This window comes from Aphidius gifuensis, linkage group LG2, assembly GCF_014905175.1.
Source record: "Aphidius gifuensis isolate YNYX2018 linkage group LG2, ASM1490517v1, whole genome shotgun sequence".
Classification (NCBI taxonomy): Eukaryota; Metazoa; Arthropoda; class Insecta; order Hymenoptera; family Braconidae; genus Aphidius; species Aphidius gifuensis.
The window spans coordinates 5883672-5897440 of record NC_057789.1 but is presented as its reverse complement, the minus strand read 5'-3'; the positions used below and the strand labels follow the sequence as shown (position 1 = coordinate 5897440).

Sequence of the window (13769 nt, the reverse complement as noted above, 5' to 3'; positions counted from 1 at the left end):
ATTGACCACTATTGTTCCTAATTCCCAAAATTCAAAATAGATTTGATCTTGAAGTTGATTGATGTATACCTATATTTATATTTATCTGAATCATACGTTTGTTTTATCAACTATAAATTCAAATTGCATAACTTGTAACTATACACTAATTATTTCTCGTTAAACATTAAAGTTTGCTCATTTTAAAATCTCTATACTCAGTTTGTTGAATGATACTTATCCTGAATACACAACGAGGAATATTTCTGAGTCGATGCTAAAGTGGAAATGCAGCTGCTTTCTGATTTCGTATGCAGTTTGAATACACACAATTGATGGAAACAAAAAAAAACGAATAACGAATGAATAGAAAAAAGAAAAAATAAAAAAACAACCCAAAAATGAAAGATATTTGTATCAGCACTTTGAAAAGTTGTGGTTTTAGATATTTGTATCCAACATATCATACTTTGATGAACAGCTGAGTATCTCAGCACACTTAGTGCAACTACCAACTTTTAGAAAACAGTGGATTGCAGTTTTAGTACTTTTGTTTTGCATCATCTTTTGTATTTGATGTGCTTGCAATGTAATTGTCTTTGTCAATTATAACAAAAGGCAATTGTTTTCATTAAATATTATATATATGAATCAGCAAGATTTTAGCTTATTTGTGAAATTTGTAAATCTTTATTTACAATAAAATTAAATGATAAACAAAATTTTATTTCTCAACTTGCTATTATTACTTGAAATATTTCAATACTTTCGTTGTGAAGATAACAAATGTTTTATTTGACAAATGTTCTACTTTTCCGAAAATAGAAAAATTAATCATACTAAAAGAGACATAAATATATTGTGATGAAAAAGACACAAAAATAATCTAAATTTTAATGGTAAACTTTTTGTACCGAATGCCCATTTATTTTTCATCTCATCCAACTGTTCCAACTTTTTTTTTTTTTTTTTTGAATATTTTTCGCTTGTTTTATATACCATCACGGATAATATACTTATAGTATACCAATATTTTTTTTTTTTATTGCTTTTTTCCACTTTATTTATATATATGTACCGCAATCTTGCAACTTTTTTTTTTTTTTTTTTATTAAAGTCTGCGCGCGTGTCTGACTATCTCACAATTTTTTATTTTGTCTTTTTCTCTTTACCAAGTCACTTTTAACTTTTTCAAGTTTATCTTTCTCACAACTTCCCGGTATAGATGAGTCGAAGAAGGTGAATAGAAAGAGGCTTTGCTACTTTTTTTGTAGATCGTCTTGCCGCGGTCCAACATAAACTTATAGCAAGTTTTCATCTTTATTTTTTATTCTTCTGTTTTTTATTTTGTTTTTTGTTATTCATTCTTAGAGGTCGGTGGGGCTCGATCAACTTTATACTCAGTGCATTATAAATATTATGATTTCAAAGCAAGAGCATAAAAAGATGGAAAAGGAAGCTTGAAAAAAATGAATTGTATAGATAGTAGTGTGAAAGAGATAGGACAAAAACTTATAGAGTCGGTAATAGGTTTAAAACTACAAAACTAGGTCATTCAAAAAGTTCACGAGGTTGGCGATACGCCCGACATAAACAGAGGGTTTGTACTAGTTGTGCAAACAGTAGGGAAGAAAATCATATGCACCCAAATATATATTCATTATATATCATAAAAATGTTGGCAAATTGTGTAGAAGCAGTATGTTTTATATATATATTCCATCAACAATAAAACCATTCCACCTCATTTAGGTTACTGTTTTTGTTTGTTGTTGATTTAATTGTTTGTTTTTTATATTTTTCTTTTGTCAACAAAAAACAATACGACAATTTCGAAAATAAAATTAAATAAAACTGGATCGAATGAATATAATATACAATACAATTATATATAAATTGTTAATTGGTTCAATGGCTGTCAGAATCAGTCCAAGACATCTCAGTATATATGGACAGATAGTTCTCGGTGGCTGATGGATAACCCTGGCGATTAGTGTCAATCCTCCAGTTCAATGATATTTGTTCGTTAACCTCTTTTCATCGGTTTTTTTTTTTTTTTATATAGCCAGCTCTACTGGTCAACTTTGAAAATTTGTTCAAAGAAAAAATACACATACACACACATACACACTCTGCTATTCCAATGCTATGAAAAAAGTTTGTTTTATTTCTATATGTACACAAACCATTACATACAACAGTCTTTGTTCCTAATTGACGTGACCATCCTGTGTCTTCTGTCAGCTAGACGTTGTCCACGTTGTCACGTCATCTCCTAACGACCCTTTTTCAAAATCCACTTTAAGCACAAGATGTCACATACAGTGCAAAATTCTCACACCGATCAAACTAAGAAAATCTTCAAACTGTCTTGATCCTTCGTCATCATTACATGGTATTATTTAAAAAACTTTCTTGGAAAAATATCTATGCATCCAATTTTACTTTTATCAAACTTTTTCAATAATATATTTTCACCATCAATCCGTTATTGGCAGGCACAATCTTTAATGAATTGAATGGTATCATTCTCATGCTTCGCTCGGGTAATTTGGTTAAATCACTGTCATCAGATTTAAGAATGTACACATACATATAAATGTTGTATATATATACGTATAAAGTCAACATGTATTGAATCATGGTATATAGCCGTGTCAGAAGTAATAGCTTTACGGAAACGTGGAAGGTCGACAATTCACCAGAAACGTTTTCGAGTGAGGCTGATGCTAGTGTGCAGAACGTAATTTGAAAGCAATCGACTGAACGACATACCGCCGCAAATCAAACCCATCCACGATTGCACCTCACGTGCGTTTTATTTTTCATCTCACTTCAATTTATTATTTTTATTATTTTTTATTTTTTTAAACTCTAGTCTGTGTGTATAGTGTGTTTCAGGTATCTATTTGGTGAGAGGTGATCACATTTTCCATCTCTTTTCTTTTGACATTTGTTTTATTTATTTATTTTTTGTTTTGGACTTTGTAACTGCCATCCGTTTCAGGGCCAGAGGTCTCTTTTGCAATTTCAAATTGACGCTTCTACGCACGGTTGAGCGATTCTCACTGTATATTTCTCTCGACAACTGCTACCAACGATGAATCAACCTGACTCTCTCTTTCTCTCTCTCTCTCTCTCTCGAATAACATTACACCAACATTACTCTTAATTGAATCGATTGCTTCTAGATTGTCGGGTTACATAAATGTATAAATGTGTGCTACATTTGTATATCTGTATTCTATATAGCCAGATGGTAAAATGTTAAATCACCTTATCACCAACTCTCATCATCATCATCATCATCATTCTCACCATATTATTATAGCTTTCATATTATTGTCTCGGGAAGAGAAAAAGAAAAAAAAAATAACAATTAAAAGAATCTTTTATTTTATTTTTTTTTCTTCCTTCCTCAGAGATAAAAGTACTGTATATATATGATCACTAAATTGAATTCATTATACTAACTTACAAAAGACAGTTTCTTTTTTTTTTTTTTTATTTCCACAGTCTTTGTACTTAACATTAATTTGACTTTCACTTTACAAATGTATATATATATTTTTTAATTCTGTTTTAAATATTTTATAATTTTGTCCAAAAATGTATAATTAAAATATAATTAATTATTATTTTTATTTTTTTCAGATGCCAAATTTATAAGAAAAATAAAGGAATTTTTAAAAACAATATAAAAATGAAGAACACTACAGTATTGTGTCAATTATTGGCACTTTTACTTTTTGTAAATGTTGTAACATCTCGTGAGTGGAAGAACAGTGCTGCATTGGATAACAATTTTTTGGTATTATGGACACCAAATGAAAAAGACATTGTATTTGAAGTACAAGTCAAAACACAAGGCTATGTTGGTCTTGGTTTTACAAGTGATGAGAGACATACTGCAGACATGGTCATTGGTTGGGTTGACAATAATGGTCAAGTGCATCTTCAGGTAAGCAATTTAATAATTAACTATTTAATTTATATGTAATTTAAATTGTAAGGTCTTTTATATATATTTATTGTGACATTTAAAAAAAAAGTACAAAAGTATATAGCATGAGTTTAATGAGAAACTAGGTATAAATAAAAGTGGGTATGAGTTGAGTAAAGAGGCAAAACTCTAGTCGTATAATGAGTGTGTTCACTTGACCTTTTTCAAGTGGAACCAATGTTCACTTTGTCTGTTGAACTAAATTACAGGTTTTATTGCTTGCATCTTACGCGTTTCAAGTACAAATTCATGTGCTCCAAAATTTTTAATGTAAGACTTTTTAAAAAAAAAAATTTTAATAATATAAAATTTTAATTTAATTTAGTCGTATATGCAATATTAAAATTTAAACTAAATTTCATGATGATATTAAGGTAGTAGTTATTCACCAGAGGCTACTGTTAAAATACATAACTCAATATTATGTCAGATATAATACGTTGTAAAATGAATGATCTCATGATTATTTCAAATAGCATTAATATAAAAATATAGCCACATATATATACAAAACATCATGTAGAAAATATAATGATAGTTATTTTATAAAATAAGTAACGGATGGTGTAGAGTTTCGATCAGTGAATCAGATAGTTATCAATATGTAACCTGGCAATTCAGATCACGAGTAGCGCCCTGTTATTATAAATTCTATACATCATTTTTAACGACACCAAAGGGTGTTGCTTTATTTCAATATCTATATTCACTTTCCACCTTAAATTTACATATATTTTCCATTTAATAATTTACGTTTTTTATTATTTTATTATTAATTTTTTAAACTTTATTTATTTATTCATTCTATATATTTTTTTTTTTTTTTTGCTTCGTCGTTAAATAAATTCATATTATACAGGTAGAACATCAACTTGTTATGTCTCATTAAAAAATAAAAAATAAGTTTTTTTTTTTTTTTTTTATTTTATTAAAAGCATAAAGTTTCCAATGTAATATTTTATTTCAAAAAGGCTCTTTATAAATTATTCAGAATGATATACAGTGTTCTATGATTTCTTGGTAGAAAAAACTTTTTTTTTATGAAAAAAATGAAAAAAAAATAAAATAAAGTAAAAAATGAAATAATAAAATCTTATCTCTTTATTGCTTCTATATTTTATTTATATATAAACTTTTTTTTTTTCTTGAAAAAGTATATGTGAAATGAGCTGGAGAGTGGGGTATATACAACCACAAGAGTCGATTGCATATACAAAAAGAATTTCCGTGAGATCTATATCCATCTATATATCTATCAGTATCTTTCACTGTATATCTAAATTTTCGTATAATAAAATTGAAACCGCACACTCTACCACGAGAATAAGTAGAACTTTTAGATATTATATGTGTTTTGTACAAAGATACATTGAGAAAAATACAATAAATATACATGTATGTATGAGAAGAAGAGAGGAAAAGAGAGGAAAAGAGTAAAGAGGAACCTAGCAATCTTCCAAAGCCTGTTTTTATTTTTTTTTATTTTTTTATTATTATCCTCTTTGATCATATTTTCTTCGGGTGCTTCGTCGTCGTCGTTGCCTTCTTTTTTTTTATTTTTTTAAGACTTGCTGGAACGAGTAACTTGGGTTACCCATCAGAGCTTAGTACACGAAGTAGCAATGGAGTAGCATAACTTGAAATAAAAAAAAATAAAAATTATATATATATATAAATAATAAATAAATAAAATGAGTAGGTCGTATACAATATAATATATCTGTGTACATATATTTTTTGTCTAACGTTGACTTGAGATCGCGTTCGTCTCGCGTGTCCACAATTTTTCTAGTAGTAGCACGCCCGTTCCATAATGCATGCCTTGGTATAGCATGAGTTGTACCGGCATTGCTCTTTTCTTATATATATTTTTTTTTTCATTTTTATATTTATTTATTTATTTTTCTTGTCTCGTCTCTTCTTGTCTTTCTGGATTTTCTTTATGCTTGATGGTTTTGCTGAAAAGACCGATGACCAATGCAAGTATTTTCGTTATGATTGCAATCTTTTAAACCAGACCAGTCGTGGATTTTATCCTGTAATATATGTGACCGGATGGAAGAGCCACACAGTCATCACTTTATTTTTTATGTTTTGATTCGATTACTCAACAACTTATATGCTAAGAAAAAATATTATAATAAATTAATATCGTTACATGCCATAACATTTGTATACGTGTTTATTTCGAAAAATAAAAAAACACTGACCCTCTATACTAAACTCTCCATTGTAACGAGTTAGCGAATATATGCTCAGTACGTTATGTACGATGTACATACATGCAAACATTCTACCTAGATGCTATAGTTTATTTGTTTTTTTATTTATTTTTTTATTTGTGTTTTTACGGTTTTTGTTTTTTTGTTTCTTCACTTTTCTTCACCACTGGTATTTTTTTTTTTTCTTTACTATCTTTCACGGTTGGTTGAAGCAACCAAGATAACAAAAAAAAATAAAGAAACTAAATGAAAACAATGCAAACTATGTATACACCCCCGTAGGGTTAACATTAGCAATAATTTTTCGGTAGTTTTTTTTTTTTATTTATTTACATGAATTTTATTTTTTATATTTACTATAACAATAAATTTTTTTTTTTTTTTCCCTTTAAACAGCCTTGTTTTTAATGTTAAAATTTAAATACATGTAGTATATAAAAGTTTTAAAAAGTCAATAATACATTAACGTGGGAAAAAAAAAACCTGACACGTGTTATATATTTAAAATTTTATGCGTAAAAATTCTTATCAGCTTGATTGCAAAACATAACTTTGTATCTACTTTTTAATTAATTTTTTTGTCTTTGTTTATTTTAATCAATTTAAATATTTACTCATTTATTTTGCTTTTTTTGTTCTTTTATTTCTATAAAAAAAAAAACTTCTTGTTTACGAGGTATTTCACTGTATTTGGCATTGTTTTTGGAGACTTTTTATGTATATAGTATATAAGAGAAATTCTAAGGATTGTTGGCCAGTCTGTATTTATCCTGTTGTCGCTTTCATGGTTCTAAAATTTCGTGGCCCCGTTTCCGCTATGAAGGATGACAAAAAAATTGCTCACAGGGGGTTGTGAGTGAGGACGATGAAAGACAAAGTAAAATACAACTAGATGCCCTGCAAGCATGCCAGAACCTGGATAAAGTTCAACAAGAAAAAAAAAAAACAAACTATACAAATATATACAAAACAAAAAATAAATAATTTCTAGACAGGTTATTTTTTTTTGTTTAAAAAAACATGACAATGCGAGATGATATGCAAGTTTGTGTCATCACGAAAGAAACAAAATAATCACCTACAAAATAATAAAAAATATATTATTTTTTTTTTACCTACTATTTGTTATAATATTTCGTGTTTTTTTTTTTTTATTTATTTACTTTTTCATATTGAAATAAAATAAAAAAAAACCACACGATTTCATGTGAAAAGCAGACATTATGGAGCACGTCATTTGCGGACGTTATTTTGCAAGGTTATTTAGTCTCTTATCTGGTGATATAATGATGGTTATTTGAACTGCCAAGGGTTCTGATGAGTTTCATGCCACACGTGTGTGCATGCTTTTTCGTAGGATGAAACTCAACGATGATGCGATAAGCTTTCTAGTCAGGCACGATCTAGCTACATTTTATTTATTTATTTTTTTTTTTTTCTCATATTTATTTTTTTATTATTTCTATATTTCACCGGGACTTATAACCCACACACATGTTATAATAGCTGCAAATACTTTATGAAAATATATATATACGAAAAGCAGATGAATGCAAGTAAAACATCTTGCAATCTACAACGCAAGTTCCAATTATTCTTGCTTCCGTGGTTATCTCACAAATGGCCAAGTTTACGCATGGGAATTTGCCTTACGGTGGATTATACATCCAGCATACATGTATATCTTAAATTAAATTTACCTAGCTATATCTATGGTCACAGCTGAAATGTCTATTCCCTCAAAATGAAGGTCAATATTTATTCTGTAATATAATACAACTCTATTATTAACAAACATATGAATATAAAAATTAAAATAATAACCATAATAAATTTAAAATAATAATAATAATTATTATTATTATACTAGGAAATATATGTAGTTAAACTAAGTATTTATTTTATTTTTATATAAATTATTAAAACATTTGCAAAAAAATAATAGTTATTTTAATTGAACATATTTGAAAAGCAATTTTTATATTTTATGCTTATAGCTCATTGTAAAATGTAAAGTAATAATATACATATTTATTATAATATTATTTTATAAAATAAAAAGAGGCGTTGTCACATATTATAAATGTTGACTATATGTCTACCCACGAATTGTCTTCTAGGAGTGCCTTTAACTTCTTGTTAAGACTGTTTATATGTTAATGTGAATAAGAGGCACGTGATACATGCCTATAATATATATACCGATCGTGCATCATGTTGAATATCATCTATACATATATACACAACTGATTCTCATAAAATTTTATAGGAATTCATATACGTACATATTGTGTATGAAGCTTATATATTTTGCCGATGGCAATATGTACATATAAATGTACGTACAGAATTATATACTTATAAACATTATACACACATATACTTGTCAATTTTTAAATGCATTTAAATTGAAAAAAATAAAAACACATGTATAGACAACTGGATTGAATGAATTTCCAGACGATCGACCTTGTTGTTGTTTAACTTGGTGCTTTATCCATATAAGATCACGTTCAAGTTCATTCAACATTGAAAGTTGAGACGACAAAGTCCCCGGGGTCTGATCGTTAGATTTTACATTAACTTTGATAACTACAACATCAACTTGTTTATTCATTGGTACACACATATAAAAGTAACCAAACATAAAAGTCATTTCGGAACTGGCAATTTCCTTTAGCGTTTTTATTATAAATATATTTTTTTTATTTTTTTGGCTACATGATGATACTCTAGAAATTCATGATGCATCAGATTTTTTTTGGGTAAATATGTTAGATATATAAATGAGAAAAAAAAATGAATAAATAAATGAAAAATCACGGGAGTATGATGTAAACCATGTGTATTTTTTTCTTATAAAAAAGTTGAAAACGATAAAAAATTCAAACTCATGTCTCAGTCGTTCGTTGAAACATCATATGCATTCGACATATATTTATCTGGATAACATTATTTTGAATTTCGATTTTTCATTCTATAGACATTGACCTTTTTTTTTCTTAAACTTTGTCATCACCATTACTATTTTTATGTGATCATAAAGTGACATGTCAGGTACGAGTTTACATTTCGCGTACGTTTCTTTAAAACAAAAAAAAAATAAAAAAACTTTTTCAGTCAACTTTTTAGAGTATAACTTACTGTAGTCGCGGTACGCATATACATTTATATTGGTTACTGAAGAGAAAAGGAAACCAATTTCACTGGAAAACAATAAAAATAAAATGACAAAAAAAAAGTAATGCCTTCAGGGTAGTGGAAAATGAAAATGAAAAAAAAAAGGGAATAAAGAGAAGTAATAAATGACGGATCGTTGACCGAACCTTGGAATATAAATCGATATTATATATGTGTTATTACATTAAACTAGTTTTATTTATTCATTTATTTTTTTCTTTAACTTATTTATTTTCAACAGACTTTAAATCATATTTAAACTTACACATAAACTATATACATTTCATATTTTTTCATCCCTTTTTACTGTTGTATAAACTTCAATCTTGAAAATTGAAATTTTAAATCTCAATAAAATGATTACGTACAAAAAGAAAAATAAAACAAATTCTTTTAAAGTTTGCTAAAAGAAATATTTGGAAATTCGAATATATAACGAAAGAATATGAAATGTTTGTGTAATTATTTTTTTTAGTTATTTTCATTTCGTTTGTTTTCTTTTTTTATTTATTTTAATAAAAAAAATTCTTTCAAAGTTTGAAGCATGATGATCAATCGATGTTCACTTATTCATTTTTATTGATTTTTTCGTTTTTTTTTTTATTTATTTATTTTTTTTTGTTAAAGTTTGAAAACATTCAAAGTAGTTTTAACCAGACACGATTGGACTATATATTCGTACCTATACCCATGTGTTATTCGGGCAACTCTAATCCATGCACATTTCTGAAAAACAGCACTGCTGGGAATCGACCTAAACTTGCTTCCAAATTCATTGGTTTACGCCCAAAGCTATAGCATAGAATTCACTCGGGGAAAAACTATAGAAGAATTTTTTTTTTATAAAAAAAAAAAATTTATCAAAAAGAAACAATGGAATTTAGGTCATAACATTTTTTTTTTTTTCTCCTTTTCAACACACTGAAACATTAATTTTAGATTTTTTTTTTTATTATCGCCATATATTATTATCATGACCTTTCTCATTAAACAATTGTCGAGGTAGAAAAAAAAAAAAAGAAAATTAAAATCCAATCAGGCAGATGCACGATTGTTGACCCGAAATTTTTCAAGTGATTAAAACTGATGAGATTGAAAATTCATATCTATAAAATTTATATATGTACACAAAGTAAAAAGGATTTTAACGGCACACGCATTTTCAATATTCAATATATATTGTTAACATAGTTTTGAGATCAACGAGCTGGGGCATTTCATTAGCGCAACGTCGATAAAATTTCACTCGTTTGATTATATCACATACTCAATACATCAACATGGATACATGAAACCATGTTGCTGGTAGAACCATTTTAGTCAAGGGGGATGATCAGATATCGGTAAAATATTTTAAACTTTGTGTTATCAAAAATATATATTGTATATATTGGTATAAAATAAAAATTGAGTAAAAATAAATAAATGAAACAATATTCACACGTGTACATAACATTAAATTTGTGTGCACAAATTAATTTGAACGATGTCGTGTGGCAAAGGCTCGTTTAGTTTTGAATGAGAATCGATATTTAATCGTGCGATTGCCGTTAGCGACGAGTCACTCAGCTATTCGGTGTTTACCATATGTGCTTTTCCTATTGTATATTATGTATATGTATATAACAACAATATCAGACCAGTCAGAGTAGATATATATAGAAAATAAATATATATATATTTCATCTGTATATGAGTTAACTGGGAGGCACGTACGTTTTCCCTTGCCATAATTTTCTCATCATTGCAAAATGGATTTATCGGTCTGGATAACGCTTATTCGATTGTAAATATACAAGGTCCACACGTAAAATCGCTTTTACTAAAACTAAAAATGAGGAAAAAAAAAATAAAATAAATAAAATGACTGTATCAGCATGGACATGTGTCATACATCATATCTTTGTGTCCGTTTTGTGTCACGTTCATCATTCAGGCATTTTTGTTTTTCTCTTATCATGATACTCCTACTGTTTGCCATTCAACTGATAATACAAATATATATTTTTTTTCTAAAATTTTTTAGGGCAGACAATTCAAATCTATCGACATCTAAAAATAATAAAATTAAACAAGTTGAAGGTTTTTTATTATTTTTTTTTTTTTTTTCTGTCTGACATATTGAACAGGAAAACTATATCACACGTGATACTATTGGTCCAGAATGATAGTGTCATGTAGATGGAAAACAGGAAACTGTGAAAAGAAATAATAAAAAAAATACAGCTGGTAAATGAAGTAAAACAATTTATTGATTTCTATCTTGGATGTTGTTGTATATGTTGTACACGAAAGTGGTATCCCGAGAAAGACTCCGATGGCTTCATCCGGCCTCAATTTCCACTTTTATACACCTCCTGAGTACCATCACCGCAATCGATCCTCATCGACTGCTGTCTATACAGTTTCTTGCCTCTTTTCATTGCTTTTTTTTTTTTTTTGTTGATTGTATTATTGCTTTTTTTTTTTTTTACTTTCTATTTTCCAATTTCTTTTCTTTTCTTTTTGCCTTTTTTTTTATTTGGATTTTCAGCCTGCATCAACTCAGAAATTCGATTTACCACGGAAACGAGATTGTGCCCAAGCGAATTTATTATTTCCGTCGTATACGGATTTCAACTGAGAATTTTCACCTGCTGCTCAAAAGACTTGGCATAAGTGTTAGACACATATAGTAAACTAGTACAAAAGGGAAAAAAAAATTAAAAATAGCAGAAATAAATTGAAAAGAGGTAGTTGAACACTGGTTGTCATGAACTTTTATATAACATCATCTACTACTTCCATTAAAGTAGGAAGAGAAAAACTGTGTGTGCCAGTTTTATTCACTCAAGTAGGAAATTGCGACATGGTTACATGCATTGAGCACGAAAGCACATATGAAAAGCAACCAAAATAATAGGTCTAAAAAAATTAAATTAAATATAGAACAAAAAAGTTTAGTAAAAAAAAAAAAAAAGAAAAAAAATAATAATGTAAACGAGAGAGGAGAATTCAAGTTGATGAAAAAAGAGGTGTTAGAATATATAAAAGTGAAACAACTCAGAGCAAGACAGAACGAAAGAGAGGTAGAATTGGTAGGTTGATAAGGATTATTTGAGCTGAGAATATGGAGAGACGCAAAGGATCAAATCTGCCAGCTTTTAACGACCCAGCTTATGATGCAATCTACGGAGAAGCTGGCTTATACAAAACCTTGGTTGTTGCAGAAACCACGTAACTGTATATAAAAGCTTTTTGATGGTGGACATTGCAATGGAGAATATAACCCAAGCAGAAAGAGATCCTTTTGCACATGTACTCAAAACAGATGGACAAAGACTTAGCTTTTGCTTAAAATACGTATACATATGTAGGAGGATTGTGGCCTGAAAGCTGTTATAACTGCAATGAAACGAGCTTTTTTTTTTTTTTTTTTGTCTCTACTTTTAGCTTTTCAATATCTATATACTAACTATAAGTTTCTTTTTATCTTGACGTATATATATGTATATAGTAAGTGGTGTATGTATTAGAAAAGACTTTTGACCATATCCTGCAAGCTTGAAACCAAACGAGGGACTTGGATATTGTCTACCGTAACAAGCATCCAATGTAAAAGCGACTTTGTCGAGTCAGCGTAGTTACAGTACTCAAGTAGTTTTTTTCCTTATTTTTTTCGATCGAAAATTTTCTACTCTCTTTATCCCAAAAACTACCGAAATTGTTTTTTTTTTTTTGCTATCGTTTTCTTTCTTATTTTTGCTTCTCTTTTTCTACCCTCACGATTACTTCACCAATCTCAACGGTCACTACCCTCTTTTCAACCACTTCATTCGCTTCTTGACCTCTGAATTCTTATGCCGTCTTACTTTTCTTATTTCACTCATTCTCTTGTTATTGTGCATATACATGAACGTCAATGTTACAAAAGTACAAATGTCGATGTAACTATGTACTTTGCACAGGTGGCAAACAATGAGTTTAAATAGAAAAAAAAAAAAAAAACATTTGAAGAGGTGTAGAGTAAAAAAAAAAAAAATGTGTGAAAATAGAGTGGAATGAGAAATGAGAAAAAACTTGGTGATACCCTCATCTACCCTCTTTATTTTTTTCTACAAAACTCTGAGTCAGACAAAAATGTATAAGTTTCCGCGCGATTCACTGGTATATAAGCTATCGAGCCCACGAATCTTTCCGCCTATTAGTTTCTCGTGCCTTGGCACGAAATAGAGCCGAAAAAGAGGAGAGTTGAGGTAAAAATAAAAAAAATTCGAAGAAAAAAAATATGTTTGATGATGATAAAAAAAAAGAAAAAAACTAGAAGAAAGATCGATTGACAAATAGTTGTGACCTATTTTATTGAGACATTGCAACGATTCATCTTGTCATTGAGTCATGATTCA

The 13769-nt window shown here is 28.6% G+C and overlaps 1 protein-coding gene across 2 annotated transcripts in view; it reads left to right on the top strand.

Annotated features, from left to right (window-relative positions):
* The window catches only part of LOC122848667 (MOXD1 homolog 2), a 103123-nt gene that overhangs the window by 53847 nt on the left and 35507 nt on the right, over positions 1 to 13769 (top strand). For both annotated transcript variants that reach the window (XM_044146893.1, XM_044146892.1), the window contains exon 2: positions 3634 to 3940. In XM_044146893.1, coding sequence (XP_044002828.1) covers positions 3683 to 3940 — 258 coding nt within the window. In that variant the 5' untranslated portion in view covers positions 3634 to 3682. The remainder of the gene's footprint in view (positions 1 to 3633; positions 3941 to 13769) is intronic.